At 44.4% G+C, this 22,550-nt stretch overlaps 1 protein-coding gene across 1 annotated transcript in view; it reads left to right on the top strand.

The window, feature by feature from the left end:
- Positions 1 to 22,550, top strand: part of LOC102048716 (ras and Rab interactor 3) — a 175,240-nt gene that overhangs the window by 136,163 nt on the left and 16,527 nt on the right. Inside the window, exons 21-23 of the mRNA XM_055715960.1 lie at positions 12,778 to 12,850; positions 15,877 to 15,968; positions 19,260 to 20,738. Coding sequence (XP_055571935.1) covers positions 12,778 to 12,850; positions 15,877 to 15,968; positions 19,260 to 20,738 — 1,644 coding nt within the window. The remainder of the gene's footprint in view (positions 1 to 12,777; positions 12,851 to 15,876; positions 15,969 to 19,259; positions 20,739 to 22,550) is intronic.

The raw sequence follows: 22,550 nt of genomic DNA, 5'->3' as shown, positions 1-22,550 counted from the left end.
CTACATTTCCGTTCCTCCTTCCCAAGTACACATGGGAGGAATTATTTTTTTTATTATAGGCTAATGCCATTTGCACAGGATAAAAAGGGCATGTGCAGGCATTCTGACTGTCCTGTAGCAGTAACAGATGGTAATTAAACAACAGTAATCAGACAGCAGCATGTTTAAAGAAGGACATTAGAGTAACATGGGGATGGACTTTGTTCATCTTTGCAGACTTAGCTCTAAACAAGGCTGCTGAAAGCCCTGGTCTTTACAGCCCAGCCAGCCTGAGGTGAGGGCTGTAAGCACGCTTGGCATGATGGCAGAACTCAGATGCAAGGGATACAAATTCCTGCCTGTGTCCCTGCATGGGTTGGTAGGTCCGAGCACTATGTGAAGGCACTCAGCAAGGGAGCACAAGACAGAGAAGAGGAGCCATATTGGCTAGGAACCACTCAATAGATGCTCTTTGTTGTATTAGACATCTTCACGTGCTGATAATGGACTTGCCTATTGCACTCTGCTGGCACCCTGGCCGCTATAGCCAGATACGGTCCATTATGGCAGATTTTGCTGGTTTATTTTGTTAACATTTCTTTTAATACCTGTTGCTGATGGATTAACAAATTCAGAGACTCAAGTCCTCGTTGCTAACATGGCACAGCATGGTCAGGTGGTATTTTCCCACATGAACTGCACTGAAGTACTGGATGAGTGAGGTCATGGGAAAAAAATGGGAGGATAGCTCAGTTACTGCAGCCTATTCACACTTTAGCTGTTTCAATGAGAGTGGTCAGTTGTGCAGATGAACTTTGTGATATGAATATTTTTGTGGAACTGTTGGCAGCTCTTGCAATAGCTTCCTCTGTTTTGCAAGTCTTTTTGCTAACACTCAGCCTGCTGGAACCAGGGAGTAGAATGAAGACAGACAGAATTTTTATTTTATTTTATTTTTTTTTTTCAGAAAGAGAGATAACCGTAAAAATTGCAGAGAAAAACTTGAAGTGTAACCTTAAAATTTCTTAAAGACTCAGAAAACAGAAAATATAGGAAAGCAACCTACAGGAAAACAATCTCCTATTTTTAAAATTAATTTTAATTGCACTTATTTTGGATCCCTTCTGAATCGGTGTCATGGTTTAACCCTGGCCAGCAACTAAGCACCACAGAGGGGCTCGCTCACTCTCCCCCAGTGGGATGGGGGAGAGAATCAGAAGGTAAAAATGAGAAAACTCATGGGCTGAGATAAAGACAGTTTAATAAGTAAAGCAAAAGCCGTGTGTGCAAGCAAAGCATAACAAGGAATTCATTCACCTCTTCCCATCTGCAGGCAGGTGTTCAGCCATCTCCAGGAAAGCAGGGCTCTATCACATATAATGGTTACTTAGGAAGACAAACACCATCACTCCAAACATCCTCTCCTTCCTCCTTCTTCCTAGCTTTATATACTAAGCGTGATATTCTATGGTATGGAATATCCCTTTGGCTAGTTCGGGTCAGCTGTCCTGGCTCTGCTCCCTCCTGGCTTCTTGTGCGCCTCCTCACTGGCAGAGCACGGGAAACTGAAAAGTCCCTGATTTAGACTAAGCACTACCTAGCAACAACTAAAATATCAGTGTGTTATCAACATTATTCTCATACTAAATCCATACCATAGCAGTATATCACCTACTAAGAAGAAAATTAACTCTATCCCAGCCAAAACCAGGACAACTGGAATGGTGATGGAAAAGGTGGAAATTTGTGGTACTGACAGAGGTCAGAAAGATGGGATCTTTCACTTCATAGCTAAAGTGAATGAACTGAAGTATGTGCTGCTATTCATGACACTGACTTCAAAGATAAAGGCATTTATTTGGGTAGCACTTGCAGATTTTCATAGGAGGGTTTCAAGACAGGGCTGGATGAAGCCTTGAGCAACTTGGTTTGACCTCATGGCTGACCCTGCTTTGAGCAGAGGTTTGGGCTAGAGACCTCCTGGGGTCCCTGCCAGCCTGAATAATCCCATGAAAGGCAACCAGCCAGTGAGACTGAGTCAGACTGTGGGCAAGCTCAGGGCAGAGAGCAGTTCTTAAAAGTGATGTCCTAGTAGAGCAGTAAAAGCAGTTCTTATTCACTAACACCCAGATTGTGGGAGAAATACTGCTAAGATTTAAAGAGGGATGGTGGTAAAAAATAAATAGAACATAATTATTTCCTGGGTTAGTGTCTCACCTGTGATATCCCCAAAAACCGTAACCTTCCTTTCATTGGTAGATATATTGTGTATGGGGGAAAGGAGGGAATGTGGTCAGCCTATTCAATCAGTGCAGATTTCCAGTTGAAGTAACTCATATGAAGTATCTCAACATCCTTGGAAAGGCCCAGTAGTGTCCTATAGAGGCAATTATGTGCCCCTTGGCATATTGCAGAGCTGAGCTTGCTGTAAGCTGAGATAAGACTTCATCATGTGGAGTTAATAGCACTGCGAGCTTCCTGGACTGTCTTTGCACAGGTGCTGAAGGGACTTTTCAGTTGAAATAGGACAGTCCAAGGAGTAAATATACGTTCCTTCCTTCCAAACTGAACCTCTTGAGACAACCTCTGACTTGTCAGGGTGCAGGCAGAAGGGCCCATCAGAAAGTACATTTGGCTACTTCTGTTATCACTGTAATGGTACCATAGTTCTTTTTCAATGGTCACTTTAACCAAAACAGTTGGCCTCCCTAAATGAAAACCCTGCAGCTTTCAGCACCAGAAAAAAGAATTCTTAATACTGTAAACTAAGGCATGAAAAGCAGGGCAGGACTATTTATAGCTCTGATTTCCTCTGAATAGATGAGAGACTAAACCTGACATTACAGAGTGAAAAGATCAAGGTGTTTGGTTGGGGTTTTTTAATACCCTTTGCCGCTGTTCAGCGATAAGCAGAGAAAGAGGGGACTGCCTTGGCAACCATCTCATGAACTGCCCTGAAGAATTGTCTACCAGCTAGGAAGCTCATTAAGCATCTTCAGCTTCAGGTTTACTGTATAATATTATTTTACTGAAAAAAAATTATATGTAAGGCAAAAATATCAATAGTTCCAGTAAGCAGCAGTTAGACTACTGAAGCCTCATAAGCACAAGTAAAGTAGATGGAACAGGGTGTGGGCACTGTCCCTAGTAGAGGCAGGAGCCAGGCTGTAGGTGAGTTCAGGCTGTAACTTTGTGCTGATACCGCTGTCATGAGAAGTGCTCTCACCATCTCTCATCTGCCATCTGTGTGTGTCCACGCACCCATGTCCTTCTGGTCCCTGTGTTCCTCTCCCTCATGCAGATTATGGCTGGGAAGCAGGGAATAGCTTGGATGTGGGGGTGTGAAAGCAGGTTGGTATGGTAGGGCAGTGCTTCCTTAGAGGTGCTACCATGTGCTGGGTTATTTGAAATAAAGCCTGGAAAGGAGAAGAAAGTGACGTGGGGGTCAAGGGACAGCTGGTGACTTTGCAAAGGGTGGGTGGCAAACTGGGAGACAGAGGTTTGGGAACAGAGCAAAGGGGGGCTGTAGGCAGCCAAGGATGGGGTCACATCCTGTAGTGCTGAATGACTGTGTGAGCCTCTGAGATGCTCTGGGAGAAGCCAAAAAGGAGTCTGCCCACAGAGGCAGGAGCCCAGGGCTGCCTTGTGGTGCAAGGAGAGGAGGTTGCAGGCAGGAGGCAAGCACTGTTAGGATGGGAAGGAGGTCAGTGCAAAACTGTGGCCAAAATGTCCCATAGCAGCCAACCTCCTCATGGCAGAGCATCACTGGTGACGTGCTGAGGAGCTGCCCCTTCCCCTCCCTGCCAAGATGAATTCAGCTGAATTTTCCCGAAGAAGTCAGTGTCATTGCACCCATTTTATAGCCTGAGAGCTGAGGCACAGGTTGCTGAAGGGACTCAGCCAGCTGCACACCACCAGCCCTGAACAAGCCCGACCAGCACTGTATTTACTGGGCGGCAGAGAGGCCCTTTGCCTGCCCAGCACTTTGTTCAGCACTGAGGTACCAACACTACTATTCAGACTTTTTTGGTATGCTTTCTGTGTACCCTGACAGGCAAGTCCACTGCCGTACTGTAAGGGAAGCCAATTTTACTGATTTACTTCAGAGGCGTATTTTCCTTTATTGTTGCATGATGGAGTGTGTGAGGCAAAGTAAGAAACCGTTCTCAGCTCTGGGCCTGACTACCCTGAAAAAAGCAGAAATGTGCTGGAAAGAATAACAAGAGTTATCAAAGCCCTTGGGAGAGAAGATTCCTCTTCCATTCTCTCGCTAAAAATGGCTGATTCCATCTCAATTAAGCAAATCATACATTTCAGCAGCAGAACATGTCCAGGACTACTTTTTTCAAGTATTAGCCAGTCAATGAATAAAAGTTTGTGTATTTTTAGCAGGAGGGGCTGGAAAAGCTGAATATGTAGTTACCCTTGAGGTTCAAATTTTAAGCAGTTCAATTGCATATAAGGAGGCCTCTGGGCATGCAGGCTAGTGTCCTATATTCCCATAGTAAATAACTCCTGTTCAATGTGTTAGACGCCTTGCTATTAAGGAGGGTAGACTGACAAATGTTATCTTTTAATGTGGTTCCTGTTGCTGCTGATGGTGTCTGTACAACAGCTCTGAAGTTGTAGAGCTACCCTAGTTATCTTCAGATTAGCCTCACTCAGACACAGATAACAATCTACCTGCAGCACCGAGGGCTCAGCACAAGCTAATTTCCCTTGTTTATGCAAGTTTCTCATTAGCAAGAAAAATCTACTGTCACCTATGAAGCTTCTCAGCATGAAAAACCTACCATCGAGCAAGTCCACTCCATGGCATGAGATAACTGGGCAGCTCTGCCCCAGCCCTCCCACCAGCTCAAAGACTGCTGTTTTGTTGTTGCTTTCTGCTGGATCTCATCTGCTTCCACCAGCAGTGCAAGGCCAAAGGCCACCTCTGCGTGGGCTGTTACAAGGACACAGGAGACATTATCATTGTCTGGTCTACTGCCTGCGGTTTGATTGGAGATAAAGGCTGCAAGATTTTGACTCCCCTAAGAATGTCTAACCTAGACACCTTCCCAAGGTCAGTCTGCCTGCCAAGGATGAAATTTCTGTTACCCCCATCATTATTAACCCTGAAAACTGTGTGTCAAGGAGTTCCCACGCAGGAGACTACACTGAAGTAGGAGCCCAGAGTCTTGGTTTGGCAAGAACAGCGACCGAGGGCTTGGGGTGTATTGTAAAACACCATATGAGGACACATTTTATAACCTGTTGTGCAAGTTCATAATTTCTCTTCTAAATGCAGATGTGCACAAGGAAAGCAGAAAGTCTCATTTGAGCTGTTCCACATCACTTTGATGCACTGCTTATTTTAGAACATAAAGCACTTCTAAAATGTAAGACACTTGTGCAGCTGCTTTTTTCAAGATGTAACAGTGCCAGGCTTCTGTGTGGTTTACAAGATGTTTTGGAAACATTCTGGTTGCTTATAGTGTGTGGGGTTTTTTTCTTTTTTTTTTTAAACTCTCATCTTCAAGAGTTACCTCCCCTCTCTCCGGGCAACCATTTTCATTTTTACTTTAGGCTTTAAACCAATAGGATTGTAGGGAAAGCCTGTTGGAAAGAAGGCCTCAGGGTCTTGTTAGCTTTTTTAACCCTCCCTTTGGGGCTTTTTTGCCTTATTTTTCGCTCCCAAGAGGCATAATGCAAAATCTGTGTGTAATCAGAGCTAGAGACTGTGCGTGCTGTTCTAGGATAATATTGTCTTACCCTGCTCTGCTTAGTACCTTCAACGTAACCCAAAAAGCTTACTGGTTTTAAGACAGCTACTCTACATCACTACCCATAATACCAATGCCCTTGTCTTAGTGGCTAAACTGGAACAACTTATAATTTTTGTCCTTGGACAGTGTTTGCTATCTGAAGATCTTAAAGAGCTTAATAAACAAGAGTTTAGACTTGTAAATGAGGTAAATAAGATACTGCTAAAAGTAAAATGAGGGCAGTAAGGACCTCATATGTTGACCTTTGAGTAGGACTCTTGAAGGCAGTGAGAGTATGTCCTGGTTTCACAATCTGTCCTGCTCAGAAGAATGGGAATCAGAAGGTCTTCTTCAGTGAGGTTGGCAACTATGTGGGATCACAGCTCTTGGAAGCAGAAATATCATTTTTTCCTTTTATTGTCCACCCTATTGACCTCTGCCAGAGGGTTAGCCCCTTTCATCACTCAGTTTCGTAAAGTTGTTCTGGAAGTCTCTGATGCTGAAGTCTCTCATGCATGTGGGTACTGGATGGCTTCCCTTAAAATGCTCAGAAATCATACTTTTTTCTGTATGATTAACCTCAACTTCATCTCAGAGCCAGAGAAATAAACTTTTCTCCAAATTAAATGGAAAAAAATGGTTTGATAGCATATATATTTCACATAAGGATTGATTCTCAGGGTTATCTGTGCAACCTGGAAATTGTTGCTAAGATCTAAACCTCCAGAATTTCAAATCACAGCATTGTTTTCCTGTTACATGAGGCACAGGGGAGACTCTAATATCTGAAAACTTCATTTACTTCACAAAGTTTTACCAGATAAATTTGCCTTCTGAGAGCAACTTGCAAGTACCTATATTCAGTTTGTCTTGTCAGCCATAGCCCTGAGCCCTGACAGTTTGAATCACCATGCTGGGCATGTAATGCCATTGTAATGTACAGGTGGATGCTGAATTACCTGGGAAAATGTGACTTCTCCAGCAATGATCCCCTAGTGTTCAGCTGCTTACAGCAGGGACCGTGCCAGTCAAATGTGTCATCCTGCTCCCCTTGGTGTACTTGGGAGCCCTCTCAACATGGGAGTTCTCAACATTTGAGAAAGGCCATGTTTTCTCCCTCATCCCTGCTGTGTGAGAGCAAGAAAACAGACCCTGTGTGGCTACATCTAAAGCTCCAGCTAAACTTCACATTGCCATCTGGTCCTGGGAAGAAGTCCTGGATCTCCCCAGCCTCTGACTGAAGAAACAGTGGAAACCCAAGTATGGAATTTCCACAGACAGGTGCTTATTTGAGCACTGAAAAAGGAGATGCAGAGTGAGAATCTGACAAGGCAGGCAACTGCTTTGAAACCAAACAGCCATTCACCAAACTGAGCTCTGCTCTTAACCCCTGAAATAGCTGGCAGTGCTCTTGGGCCTGCCAGGACTGTTCACATGGATACCTGTAAGGATAGCACTAAGGAGCTGTGGCACTTTTCTTTTAGCTGGGTTAGCTGTGCTTGAAAGCACCCTTGAGAGCCACCCTCTCAACCCCTGCTGAAACATGAATTGCAATAAGGAAGAAACAGAACAGCGAGATGACTGTAACACATTCCTGCTCAAGCATCCTGCAGCAGAGGCAACGAGACCAGGCAGCAGCAGGATTTTATGCTGAACTAAAGGCACACAATTTAAGTGGACACCAAGATGCTGCCCATCTGCTTGGATGAATGTGGATGAGCCAAAACACAGTGGAGTGCCCAAGACCCCTGTGGCTGTTAGATGTGAAGATGTTCCTTTTTTTTAGCACCAGGATATGCACATGGTGCTCAGGTAAACAGTCAGCTCTACTGAGCATCCTCTCCAGTCAACCCTAGCCTGAGAAGAGTGCAAAAGCCTGTGTTTTGCATCTTCTTTAATGGTGTTAATTTCATTTTGCACATTATAATTATATTTTGTGAAAAACAGAGTTTAAAAATAGATTTCTCTTACACTCTTGAACCAATCTCATTAACACTTTATCACTTTCATAATTCATTAGCTTCAGTTTCCCAGGAACTGCCACCAGCAGTGGGTTTTGTCATCATGGCCAGAAATATTAAACTCTGTAGGAAACCATAAAATTGAAATCCTATGAGAAAGCATGAGCTGCATACACAACAGAAGACTCTGGCAGAAGTCCAAACCAGGGAAGTTTCTGCCCTTCCTTGATGAGGGGAAAAAACAGAAACAACTGAGTTTCATGAAAGAATCACTAAGAAAGACAAGAAAGAGAAAATGGACCAGGGTTGTCCAAGACAGTCTAGAGCTGTGCAAATGTAGAAGGAAACTACAGCTTAGACTTCAGATGAAAAAAGCAGAGGCATCAGATTACAGAAGAAATGAAAAAACCTTGAGAAAACAGGTAAAACAGTGACAGTGTTTACAAGAACACAACACTTGAAAGCCATACAGTACCATTCAGAAGATCATAAAAAAATAATACAAGAAACAATGTTAGGGACAGATACTAGGAACTTTCAAAAACAGAGCTGTTGCAGAAGGACACCATAAATACCTTAAGGACTTCCTCCAATGTACTCAAAATTTCTCTCCAACTAGCTGAAGGTCTTTTTCTTAATACCACCACCAGCCTAGTGCATGAATAAGGGCCTGAAGGAGATTTGCATGCACTCAGGAACTGAAGCAATAACCCAAAAGGTATTACGCCATGCTCTCATGTATCTCTGTAAAGTGTGTCAGGTACGATGAATGTAGTGTGTCACGACAAATGCAACAGCCTGGGGCTACAGTAGTCACTGCAGTCCTCTATTACAATACCCAGGGACAGGAAACTGCTAACCTGATCCGTGCAACAGCTAAGGAACAGCAGCATCTGGAAGCAGAAAGTCAGTAACCTCTGTCTTGGAGGCATCCCATCTTCATAGTGAGTAAAGGGCTGAGGGCAGCAGAACAGCAGCAAAGCCGCTGCTCACTGCAAAGGCCAGTGCAAGCAAGGTCATGGCAACTGTGTTATCAAGCCAGAGATTTATATCAAAGGAGGGATACACCAGTGAGAAGTCTAGTTAGGAGACTGTGGAGTTACAATCTTAAATCTTAAAATAGAGATAGACAAGTGGAATCACTCCCATGATGACAAATGTCACAGTTCCCAGAATCTGGAAAGATAAGAGCCTGTCCAAGCAGTACTTCTGAGTTCTCACAACTATCAACAAAAGTGCTGCAGAATAAGGAATTCATATCTTTGAATTCGGATGTCTCTGCAGGATTATACAGATATCAAAAACAGTGAATAGGACTAAGAGCACTAGTAGAGAAGAACAAGCTGATGTAATTGGGTCCCATGAGCCTATGTAAGCAGTAAGAAGATGGGAATCAGGGTGTTTTGTCCATGTGACCAGAACAACAGGACTAGCAAACACAGTTCTGTGGGGAAAAATCAAGAGGAAAGGAAAGCAGAATGTTCACGGACAGTGTGACTCAAAAGCATTAGCATCTGCATGGAGAAATGATAGGGACATCTAAAAAGTAAAGGAAACATGAAGCCAGTTCCCATTAGTGCCTAAAGATGACACTCTTCAGATCATGTTGGTATAGTAAAGATGAGACAATCATAAGTATTTATTGCAGTTCATAACCTGGCCATGTCCTGTTCACTTACTGAGTTGCACAAGGAGACAAAACAGAGTATGGTCAACAGTGAACTACTAATTCATATTAGTAATGCTTCCATCACCCATAAAAAAAAAATTCTGTTAATTCTGATATCTTTGTTTCAGACTGCTCAGAATTGCCTGTTGATCTAATCACTTCCCCTTTTATTTCCTGAAGGTGACTTTTTTTCTGTGGGCCTCTAAATATCAGGTAAAAAACAATATGCCGTGGCAGTATGTTTGGCCCACAGAACCCAGCCTATTTTTTCTGTTGCTTTTGGTCATATTCTTGACATCCTGCCACTGTTCTGGTGAGACACAGAGATTTCCTTGCTCTTCGGGTACTCTGAGTGAAGTTTTATGGGCTCAAGAAAGGTGAATTTTGTCTCTGCATTTTTCAGCAGGATTACAGCAGTCTGGCAGAAAAGTGTCTGCTTTTAGATTTTGCCAGAGTCATGAGTTCCTTTAAATGGCAACATCATGATCCCTCCCTGAGTAGCAGTGCTTATGTCAGTGAAATGTCCCCAGCTACCCACAACACATCCACAGCCAGAAAAAAGCAACTCTTCCAGACTGTCTTCTCAGAGCAGGGTGCCTTGAGGGCAGTAGTGGTACTGGGGGAGGTATATGTTGTCCCCAACAGTCAGCAGAGTCCTTTTAGCTGTACAAACTTGCTATTTTCCGCATCTTTCCAAGAATCAGAAACGTGCAGCAGGACCCAGCTAATGGTTTCCACAAGTGAATGACAACCATTCCCACAAGAGATGCTCCTATACCAAACCCATCATCTGCCACCAAACAGCAAAGCGGTCAGGATGATGCCTGCTGGCAGTTAGCAGGTGTCTAGATAAAAATAGGTCAAGGAAAAAGCGTTATGGTTTCTCCCAAGGAAAACCTTTCCCACAGCAGATTGTAAGGCTTTCCCTATGGGTGCTGTGCTGGGAGCGGGTCCAAGTGGCCATGGTAGTCCTGCACAGGCTGCTTGACACTCTCATTGTTCAGAATAAATTTTGGGCAGAGTATTGGCCTTGGTGGTGCTAGTACTTTAAGTAATGATCCATCTAAAGCAGTGTTTTTCTATTACTTGTTTGCAGGCCACCCAAAATGTCCCAGCAGAGCTGTGGGTCTCTGTGTGATGAATTCCAGCCTGCTGACAAATACACTTGATTTTGTTACCTTCTATGACCTCTCAGAGCAGACTGAGAACATTGCAGTTTCTATATACACCCTACTGAAAACTCCTGTCCTTAAGCTCCAGTACCTAAACTGCTTTACCTATATAGTTTCTGGGGATTTGTGGTGTTTTATGCTATTTAACTATATATGGGAGGAGATGTAGCTGTACAGTGACAAGGCGCTTCTGTGTGGATACTCCTGACACTGAGGGGCTTAGACTAATATTCTTTTGTTCATTCCCAATTCATTCAAAATTCAAGCTCCCAAATGGCAGAGCTTCCTGGCACAGAAACAATCATTAGTCCCAATCCAAGTGATCTGCTCATGTACGTAAACATGTACAGGTGCAGCTGCTCTCTAACCTTCACCTGCAGCTCAGGATGCCAAAGTGAACATGTGGTTCTTAACAGAAAAAAAGCCCTTAAAACCGTCGTCCGCACAAAGGGCTTTATTTAATTGCTGGAGATTCGAGTGAGTTCAGACTCTTGGGTTTTGGTTCATTCTCTGGAACAGCACTGGATTTTGTCTTTATTTTTGTTTCCTGTGTCAGAGCTTCGAAGCAGATGGATTTCAAACTATAGAAATTGTTCGTGGTAGATGTTTAATGAAAATTCCTGACTGAAACATGATTCTTATTATGGAGGAAGAAAAAACTTGCCAAACATTTATTTTTCCAGTTGTGAGAGAAAAGTAAGGGAAGAGATTTTTTTGCTTGAAGTACATGTTAAATTCCACATTGCAGTCTGGTATCAGTGCACACACTAAGGTTGATCTGTTCATGCTGATCCAACACAAATTGATGTTAGGAACGACTTCTGAGAATTACACAGCCTGTGCCTCTTTAAAAAATACCCACATCGGTATATTCAGCCCAAAATAGCGACCTGCCAGGCCTAGGGTAGGACAAAGGGAGAAGTAAAAGGAGGAAATACCTTGTTTGGGGAATGAACTGTGAAGCTGAACAAGAGACAAGCTTGAGCCTTTCCTTCCAGTGGGATTCTCTGCTGGCTGGACAACAAGAGCCAGTGCAGAGAGCCAAGAGAGAGGAGAGCCAGGCGGATGTCTCCTTCCCACAGGTACTGGAGGCCCTGCTTTATGGGAACAAACAAGCAGGCAGGCCGGGCAAGGAGCTGGACATGTTTCACAGGGCTGTGAATCATGGCAGACTGAGGAAGCTGAATCATGATAGCTGAGCTTCATGTCCACAGCTCTGAACTGTGGTCTAGAAAACAGAGTGAAGGAAGATGCAGAGCAGTTACAGGCACTGCTGTGTGGGTGTGAGCTGGTGCTGCTCCCCAAGGACTCCCAGTGTGCTCCTGTGGCAGGAATGTTGCAGTTCTGGGGCTCCAGTTCTCTAGCACCAGTAAGTGCGCATTTTTGAGAATCCACAGCAGATTTCCTTAAACTTGTCAATTTCTGTTTGTGATGGTGTGTTGTGTACATACGGGCACAGACAATTCGTGAGACTGTAAAGCTGAAGCAAAGATGGACACTTCTGCAGATCCATCTCTTTCTCTCTGCCTTGAGTTATTGGTCAATGCAAAATTTTCTCCACCATCTGGTGAATTTTTTCTAGCTTAGCAGCCAAAAGCTCTATAATGTGTAAGATTTGGGCTACACAATGCCATAGCGTGGAGTCATCTTGAAGAGCTGTAATGTAGTGTAGATTGCATTTTGCCACTTAAAGGAAAGTGCTGTTGCTGTAAAACACAATGGGAGGGTGAAGACAGGGGAGATACAAATAGGCTGTGCTCATACTGCCTGCGTGACCCAGGTCAGAGCCCACACACGTAGCAATGAACCAGTAATTTCTATTTTTATTTTTTTTTCTTCAAAGCACTTTGTCCATCCAGACCAAACCAGATTCCAGCATGGAGAGTCACAAGGTCAGCCCCATATGTATTGCGGATATGCACATCCTTAGAGACAGATGGACTTGTAATAAACCCTTTGGAGGTGACCCAGGGTTTTTTCTTCCCATTGTTGCTAGTACTGTCACAATACTCTAATATCTTGAGCTAGTCATTCCAAAAGCCAGGCTGAGACATTTCTTCTCTAGTGTTTCCCTGAAGAATCTCATTGTGTTTGGCCATCTGAAGCCAGTTCTTTATGCTTCTTCATATTAGTCCATGCAAATACTGGACAATCACAGAATGCAAGATGTGTGAGCCAAACCCACCAGCTTTTTTCACCATACAGATCAAAGAAAACTGTTGCTGACTGTCTTTTTTGTTTTTCATCAGTCCTGTATCTGGAAGGATCTGTCCTTGTATTTGAGGATGTCTTCAAACTGGTTGCCTTCTACTGTGTCAGTAGGTGAGTTGGATTCATTGCTTCCATGGAGGGGTCCCTTTACTCTCCCCTCTGGACTGCCTTTCCCCAATATCCAATCACAGCACATCCCCTGCTGTTGCCTCCAGTTTCCTCTAACCTGTCAGAGCAGGAGCTATTTCAGATAGTAGTATCTCTGATGAGGCTAGGCCACCCAGTTTCTAGTCAGGCACACCATAACCACAGCAGTCCCTGAAGCTGGAAGCTTTGTCTGAGGAAGGTCTGTAGGGCTGCACCCACAAAGGACTGAGGCACTGGACTAGGGCTAGGAGAGCAGGGAAAAGGGTCCTGGATTAACCATCTCTTATTTAAAGCAGCTTTAAGCATACACACACACCTGGCAGGGACTTAGCAAACCTGCTAGCGGACTGTTGCCTGTGGGTGACTCAGAGCACTTAGTCACTTATCGGGAACCTGTCAAGGAGAGTAGTCTTGGAACAATTTATGTTCTTTAGCCAAAATTAAAAAATAAAATAAAGCAATAATGAAGAGACCTTGTTTGTTTGCTCAGTACAGAAATACCAAACGTAGCGGGCACAGAGATGGGAAAGACCTGTAAGGTCATTTTCATTAGGGCAAGGTTTGATCAGCAGCTGATGAGTCCCTCTGCATAACTATGTGTCTGCAGTGTCCTCTAATCTGTGTGTTTGTGCCAAGCACACTGCAGCAATATCTCCACAACATTCCTGTTGCAACAGGCCTAGTTTGGGGTGGGATTGAAACTTTTGACCTCCTCTATAGAAACTTAGATGACTCTTAAAGTAGGTATTTCCCTTTAAGAGAGGAAAGCAGATTCAGGATATGTTTACAAGGCAGTCATGTTAGTGACTTGGTTAGGTCACAGAGTAGGAACAGTCTATCTATGGTATGACACAGTGTGCTGCAGCTTACCCAGCTGGTAACATTCACTCTATTTTGAGGGCTGCTTCTGCAGCCAGCTGACTTCCAATGCTGCTGGGCCAGGACACCTGCCTGCACACAAGGGACCACACTCTGTCTCACCTTCATCAATGAAAAGACATTTAGCCATCTAGATGTGTATAAACCCTGTAGAATGAGCAGAAATTAAACCCTGGGCCCATATAAAGATTTCTGCCTTACCAAAGCGAGTAAGAGCCCATATACAAACAAAAATTGAGCATTTCTAGTCAAATGGCTGGTGGGAGAGAAAATATGCTCACCTCTGCTTTCCTGCAGAAAAGGTCATGCCTTAAGAGTCTCAGAAACAAGGAAAAGCTTTTCTGTTATTTCCTGTTACAGATGTTACTTCTCAGTGTCAAATACACATTCACATGGTTCATATGATTTCTCAGGTCACTGTCAACAGACAAGGTAAATAGGGAATAATTTTCTGATAGAAGCAGGTAATAAAAAAGCTGCTTATGCACTGACATACCATTTTCTGGCAGGAGCTGTCCGTGATGGTGAGTGGAGAGGCCTGTTCTCAGGGCTGTAGTAAATAGTCATCTATAAACAGCTGGAAACAGCTTATCACGGCTGACGGGCTTTTCTCAAAAGTCTTTCCTGGTTGATTTACCCTAGATCACAAAAATAACATCTGTAAGTAACAGGTGACTTGATGGTTTATCTGCAAGCTGCCACCCCATGAATAAAACCAGATGTTTTTTTCTATTAGAGTAATGTCTTAATGTTTCCTGATTTTTAGACTTATTTTTCTACCAAAACTGAAAAATAATAATAATTAAAAAAAAAAATAAGGGAATTGTTCATACATATAACAACAACAAACAAAGCAAGCAGAGTGTCCATGGATCCTCTTCCTCTTTTAAACCTGATATCTGCCATGAAAAAAAATAATAATCCTGGGATCACATCAGTGTATGTCAAACAATATGATAACAGAGTGCTCAGTGGTGCAGGGAGAACCCTTGCAGTACACAGTGCATCAATAAGATATGTGTCTGTTAATAAGGGCAAAAATAGTCCCCCTGCTTTCATCTGTGAACAGATCAGTCCTCCCCAGGTCTGCAGTCATATGCATTTTTGGGGTGTGCATTTGTGTAGCAAAGAACACCTGCTCACAAGGCCTGCATTTTCTAAAATAATTTCCTGCAGTTTGCAGGACTTTTTGTTAGATTTTCTAATGTGTAAAATGATCCTGCACCATTCCTTCCTACCTTTTAGGGACTGTTAATGTTTTTTCTAGTCCTTGTTAGAACGGGAATTGAGGTAGGAGCAGGTTTAGCAAATTGTCACTGGGCAAGAGGCAAACCTGAACAGTTCACTGGCAACCCAGGAGTTCCATGAAATTATTTGCGATTTAGGGTGCGTTTCAGTGAAACCTAACTAACGTCCTTTGAGAGACTGTATCTTTTTTTCAGTGAAAATACAACATCTTTCCAGAAACCAATCAGTCTGAAGTCTCAGAGCAGAGAGTAGAGGGATATGTTTTCTCAGTGCCATGTAGCACTTCATCTTTTTCTGTCTCTTCATCCAGAGGTTACCCTTCCCCAGGAGGAGTCCTTCTTCCCTAACCCCACTGTGTCTTGCTCTGTCCCCATGCCTTACACTTACACTGATTTTTAAAAGGGAAAGCAAGATAGGGAAAGAGGGGTAAACAGAAAGAAAAAGGACTGTAAATACCCTCCACACCAAAAAGAATGGCTTTTCTAATTGCAATAATTACCATTTGCAACACTTCAATTTTCATGGGAAGGTATTTCAACCCTTGTGGCCTTCCCTGAGGTGAGAGGCGTTCCTGCTGTTTCCAGAGGAGGAAGCAAAATGCAATGTTTAAGCTAGTGGCATGGCACAAAGCATCGCCACAGGAGCTGGTGATCTCTTGTGAAATCAGAGCAACTCAGGCTGGCACAATGTACATGATGCCTTACTGGCCACGAGATCTCCCTTTGACAACATCCAGGACTTGGCAGAACAGGGATGAAATTGCATGCCACTTCAATCATGAAAACCAACAATAAAATTAGGAATTCTCAACAATTGTGGGGTTTGTCCTTTTGTTGATTTTTCACTGTGTTTCTTTTTTACAGGGATTTGCTGCCCTTCACCCTGAAGCTACCACAAGCAGTATTAGAAGCCAGTAGCTTTCAAGATCTTGAAATTATCTCTAGTCTGGGGATAGGTAAGTCCCTTAAAGCAGCCAGAGTTTTGCTCAGACTTGTGAGAACCATGGTGCCTCACACAGACACAGTGCAACTAGAGGATAGATGAACTATTGTCTTCAGTATAACTGAGGAGGCCTGAATGCAAGAGAGAAGATGCTTATGATCTTCATGTTTATACGAGCACACTGAAAAAAGGTCTCTTGCCCCTTTGGACATAAACCTCCACTTGGACTTCTGTGCAGGGCATGGGATCTACAGTCCCACTGTATAAGCTGGGGCTTTCAACACTGGAAGCATGGCACAGCCTTTCAAGAGTAGCCTACACACATTGGAAGTAGTTGACATCTGAGGTATATGAAAAGAGGAAAACACTTTTGCAATTTCCCCTTATGATGTGTATGGGTAATGCTGATGGAAATGTGATAAATTTTAATTTTGATATTTCTGCTTTCTCTTGCAGGATTTCTAGTTGGTAGAGAAATATGTAGTGTCCCAGCATGTTCTCTCGCCTCACGCTAATAAGATGCAAAAAGGAATGTTATTTTTAGTGACAGCACCAAATGAGCAAATTTTAGATCAGATGTGTAATGCTACAGAGCTGGGAAATTCAGTTCTGTTAACTAAAAGAATTATCCCTATTCCTTCCCATTTAACACTCTCCACTTGAGTAATTACAGTTAGCCACTCTCATACTACTTTGCTTTTCAGTTTTCCGTCAGCTGTTGAAAGCAGCAAAACAATGGTAAAAGCTGAAGAGTTAGCTCACTTAGAGATACTCACTAGAGCACCCTGGGGCTTCACGGATCTATTTTTGGATCTTCTGCATTGTACCTCCCAGAAGGCATGGGCAAACCCCACGGGTTTCAGTTCAGGGAGCTTTGTTGAATTTGACCATCGGATTTGCCTCTAACACATTTAGCATCCCCTATTTTGAATATGTTCCAATTTGTAAAAGCATCCTTGAGTATGAGCATCCAGCCAGCACTTACTGCTTAAAGAAAGGTACTTTGCAACTTGAGATAGCACGTTGCAAACTTATTATTAATTTTATTATAAGAAGTGTAAAAATTTGGATTAAAATGTATGAAGAATATCATGATTCTCCAACCTTCGGCTTAATTTGAGCCAGCAGAGGAGATCCTGACTCAGGCAACAGTCTCCAGCAATTTCTGAAAGGAAGGATTAACTAAAGCACAAGCAGCAAAGCAATATTGGTTGTAGTCTTCTTCCTCTCCTGTACACTGGTGGTCATAAAAGTGGTGATGCTTGGAGGTTTGCTTGTCACAGGACATTGCATGCCAGGAAAGTTTCTGACAACACAAGAAATCCTGCTTTTGTGTAAAGATTCCCTGGGAAGTTATGCCAGCTTCTTGGAGTGCCATGCTGTCTCAGTAAAGTCAAACAGGCTTAATTAATGGATTAATGTTTACTGCTTCCTTGAACAAAATGTTGTGGGTACAAATGGGTACACGAGCAATAAGTGCTGCCCAAAGTGGCACTCCCAAAGGAAAGGTAGCATTGTTTGAAATTCTTGTATAGTGCTTTTTATTTATTTCAAAGTTACATGTTTTTGAGGGTGTAGAAGTAAGATGTCTACCTGCAAGCTGGATTGTTCCACGAGGGATCTGGCTGTTATGTATTATTGTCAAAAAGGATGTACTGCAGGCCCTGTAGTCCTGACCTCACTGGTACAGAAGGCATTTTGGCAGAATTAGCGTGATTGCACCGCACAAAGAGCACATACCACCACAGATGTGCTGAAGCCTCACAGAACTGCTTAATTATCCCTCCTAGAGTGTAAGCTAAGGGAGGATCCAGGACAGCAATAGGAGATGATCAAGCTGCATTTCCTTCTGTATGACACAGTGTGGCTGGGCTGGGAAATGCCCTCTCCGAAGTAGCTGTGTAACCCTTGGTAGGACCACCTCATATGGTCCTTCGCAGTCTGAGGGGAGCATTGCCTGTCCATCACAGTGTTTTATTCTGACCACTGCTGAGAAAAATAACCAACTTCCCTTTTGTAGAGTGGTTTACTCACCATTTCCTCAGCCCATGAGACTCCACAGCATTATATTCTGACTTAAGCAACTGCCACTGCCCTGTATTTGCTGATACCCAGCAAGAGTTGGAGCATTTAAGGGAAATCATACCCTAGACAGTCTCAAATGTGAGGGAGTTGGCAGTGTGATGCTATTATATAGTGCAGTTGCATCTGTGCATCTACTCCTGAATTCTGTTGTCAAGTGTTCTGCTGTTCCTGGCAACACTTTATTTTAAGCTTCTTTGTTCTCCTCCCTCTCATGGTAGGAAATCAGAGAATAAAGCTGTTCTAACCTCAGACCTCCCTAAGAAAACATGCTGATATGCTTATAAAGCCAAATTAGCCATGGACACTAGCCTAGGCTATCACAGTTTTTAGAGAGAGGCTAAATCAGCAGTTTAATCCTGATGGGAATGGACAGCCTTTTAGTTCACCTGTGCATGGCTTACTGTGTGCCTATGTTATAGAAATGCTTCGTTAGAGGGAGCAGAGGGGCAGCGAGGAGTCAGCCTGCCTCTCCTGCCCTGCACCCACCGGAGGAAAGGGAACAGTCCCTGTCCCTGGGACGGCTGGCTGTGGCCCAGGGAACCAGATCGCTGTCAGAGGGAGGGAAGGCCAGCAGTGGACTCAGGGCACCAAGGGGGAAAGGCAGGGCCCTGCAGAGAGCAGGTCATGGCAGCAGTGGAAAGAAGACAGCTTTTCCAGCAACAGTGTGTTGCTGGCTGCAAGCAGGAAGCCATAAAAAGTCACGGCTGCACCAGGGGGCAAAACGGGAAGAGGTGGCCTGTCTTTGGGGATGCAGTGGGCAAGGTAGAGATTTTATCTGAATGCGTTTCGTCACTGAGTTCTATGTTGGCTTTAGTTGAAGAGTTTCTTTGCTCTGTTTTGGAAGTTCCTTTGAGCTTTCCTGGGGTGCTTGTTTTTAGGAAGAGTCGCAGGCAGGTGCTGCCCAGGGCTCTGGCCAGCTCAGCCCTGCACCCCCTTCCATGTGATGGGCTGGGGCCAATGCTAGTGCAGCCGACAGGAGAATGGGTCCCTGGCAAAGCAAGCTGAAGACACCGTTCTGAGCTTTTCCCCTAGTTTGAAGCATGTCACACACATAAAACAAGCGACCCTTTCTTCACACTGTTTTGTGCAGAGGTGTGAAAGCTTGTGCACCATTTCTTTTAACAAAAAGTAGGACTTCTACATACCAGTAGCAGCTAAAATTGTCTCAGAATTTTTTCATTCTTCTTTTCTTTCATTCTTTTTTTTTTTTTTTTTACAGATTTCTGGGATTCCTCCTTAAACCACAGAAGAAGAGGAGAGGCATTATCCCACCCTGCAATAGAGTCTGCTTTCAGCACTGCCCAGGCAGACAGCCTAAGATCTACCCAGTGTTTTGCAAGCAGCACAAACCACTGCTCATGTGAAATTGAGCTGTCAATAGGAAATGACAGGCTGTGGTTCGTGAATCCTATTTTTATAGAAGAGTGCAGTAATTCTTTTCCCCCGGATGTACCTCCTCCTAAAAGCCATCCTGTGAGTGCCAATCTTCCCCCTGCCACCACGCTCACTGAAAGGAGGTCTCCCCGCCGCCCCCCTCCACCTCCACCTTCTCAAGCTCTCATTCAGAAATCTCTGAAGTTCCTGCAGGACCCCATGACTGCCTGTGAAGAAAACGAGCTGCTTCTTCAGCCACTAGGAAAGAGCATTAAGGAAATGAAAATTGTGGGCAGTGACAATAAAGAAGAAGAAGGGAAGCAGAGCTGCTCAGTCAGTGAGCCCTCGGCAGTGAGTCCCAAGAAGGGCTCCCAGCCCTCTGTCCCCCCACGGAGGCGGCTGTGTGAGAGGACCTCAGAGGAGGGCTGTGTGGGTAAGCCTGGAAGTTGTGAAACGCTGCGAGTGGAACAGACGGAAGAAAAACAAGACACAAGTACAGAGAGCAAAGATAAAAGGTCGCTGTGCAAAAAGGCTGTAGAAATGCCTGGGGAGGTTCCCGAAAGGACTGTATCACAATTTCAGGAAACAAAGCCCGAACCTGCAAAGAAGAAGGAGGACATGCCTGGGATACAAAGCAGTGCTATTCAGCAAGGAAAGTCACCTCCTATCCCACCACCAAGAAGAAAGAGGCTTTCCCAGGTACCAAAGATCCCAAGCTCCTGCCAGTCAAAGCAAAGAACAGTGGCAGAGACTGCCACGGCGCAGGCTTTGTGCAAGAGAAGCCCAGCTACAGTGGCAGGTGGTGCCACTTGCACAAACACCAAGACTGAATCAGGACATGGCCGCAAATCTGTCAGCTCAGCTGAACTGAAAGGTTCACACTCGTCCCTGGAAGGCCCAGGAGGCAGCACTGTAGCTCAGGCATCAGCGTCTGAGCCAGACTCCTACTCCACCAGCAGCACAGAGGATGACCTGGAGATGCTGAGTAGTTCATCTGGTAAAAAGACACGGTCTGTGATCTTGGACAAGGCCAAGAACAGGCTGTCCTTTGCCAGCTTGTCCAATGTCTTCACAGTCTTTTTGTCTAGTGACAGGAAGCTGCAGAAGAAGATAGTAGAGTTGGCACAGGACAAGGATTCATACTTTGGCAACCTGGTGCGGGACTACCGAGTGTACAGTTTAGAGATGATGGCAAAGCAGAGCTCCAGCACAGAGATGCTGCAAGAAATCCGGATGATGATGACGCAGCTGAAGAGTTACTTAGTGCAGAGCACCGAGCTGAAATCTCTGATAGACCCAACCTCCTATACCGAGGAACAGTTAGGTAGGTGACTGTGCTTTACTCATCCTCAGGCAGGATTTGGGAAGGTGAGGAGGAAGACGGGATTATAGAGACATAGGTTCTGCATTACAGAATTATAAACCATCTCCTAAAAGCTGAGGGGTGCAAACTGAAGTCTACTTTGTGGTTGCCAGCACTTGGAGGAGCAGCTCTAAAAACTGGGAGACCAATGAGGGGGAAAATCGCATTATGAATGTTTTAAAGGGAAGAGTTTAAGCAGAAGAGATGTATGTGTGTGTAAAAGAGACATATATGTATGTATGTATGCATATGCATATACATATACACACATAAAAATCTGAGTCTGTGTGTGTATATATGTGTGTGTACGCATAGGCACATACACGCAGAGCTGTGTTCAAACACAAAAGGCCAACTCCCCCTGCACAGCTGTGCTCCCCATGGCCTTCCACATCCACTGCCCCACGCTTTGCAGTGAGGATGGAGAACTCCCTGCATGTAGCAGCCACATCAGGGGTCAGTCACTATCTCACAAGGAGTGACAAGACTACAATGATTTTGACTGGCACGTTGGAGGAGTCACTCGATCCTATTCTGTGCTCCTCAGAGCTCAGAGGTGTGGAAGAGCTGCCTGCTACAAGACCACTGCTGGCTCCAAAATGCAGAGTTCACTTCTCTTTAGCACAGACGTAGTTTGCTTTTGAGGAGAAGGAAAATAATACTTCTGGCTGTTTAGAAGTGTTTTGTTGCTTCTCCTTCAGTATTCTGTGAGGGAGTAATGCGCTACTTCCCTCCTTGCTAAGAAATGCACTGGCCTGTAGGATTTTTTATCCCACTCAAAACCATACAGCCAGAAAAAGTATGCATGCGTGCACTCACACAGTCTTGACTTAAAACTGTTTCTTGAGGACCAAAAACCCATGCAGAGCTATTTATGAGATCTCTAAGTTGCCTTAAAGCAAGCTGGGAGCTGGAAGACCCCCAACACAGAACATGGCCAACCACAGAAGTGACCAGGGATTCCAGTGGATCATGCAGTTCCAGTATTAGGTGGGACCCAGCTAAGTGGTGAGCCAGGACCCAGAGGCACTCAGCTGTCAGTCTCAGCAGGCCCTGATGACTTCTTTCTCACTCAGCGAAGGCTTCACCTGATCCTGCAGTCTCTGCAGCAGAACAGACCTGCTGCCAGCCCCTTGCCATAGCTAGGAGGGGGGAGCTACAGTTTCACTTCTCATGCACTTCATATAACACCTGCAATTTTTGTCCCGATAACCCCTTTCTTCAAGGCAGAGGGGGGTGTCAGCACAGAGAAGTCTGTCTTGAGTCTGGATTAGGGAAGGTGGAGAGGAGGCAGAAAGAAATGTTCTTCTGCTTGGTAGAGTTGCATCTGTGCAAGGATCCCCCCACCTTCACACAGACAGACCTGGTTAGATCTAGCCCTGTTCACTGGCAGTTCCTTAACAGGATGATATGATCCAGTCAGCCTAGGGAGGACTGTCTTCTCCTGTGGAGGCCAGGGATTCCCACCACGTAAGATTTGCCATTTGAATTTGCCCTGCTTCAGGCTGACTGATTCTCTGGATTCTTTAAAATAGTTGCATTTTGTATACATAAATGTTACTGCCCTCTGTTTCACTCCTCACTGATTAAGCAAATGAACTCTTTTGCCATTGACCTTTTTGCCTCAGTGCAGGGGTGACGAAAGGATCCCTTGTAGTCCCTCTAGCTCTGCCCCTGGTTTTGTGGAATCACACAACAGACTTTCTCACAGTCTCTCATGGTTCCTTTTGCCTCCTGCTAAATATTAAGCAAACTCTCAACCCACACAGACTA

Source organism: Falco cherrug, chromosome 7, assembly GCF_023634085.1.
Source record: "Falco cherrug isolate bFalChe1 chromosome 7, bFalChe1.pri, whole genome shotgun sequence".
Taxonomy (NCBI): domain Eukaryota; kingdom Metazoa; phylum Chordata; class Aves; order Falconiformes; family Falconidae; genus Falco; species Falco cherrug.
The sequence above is the reverse complement of the archived record's forward strand: the minus strand, read 5'-3'. Positions and strand labels throughout refer to the sequence as shown.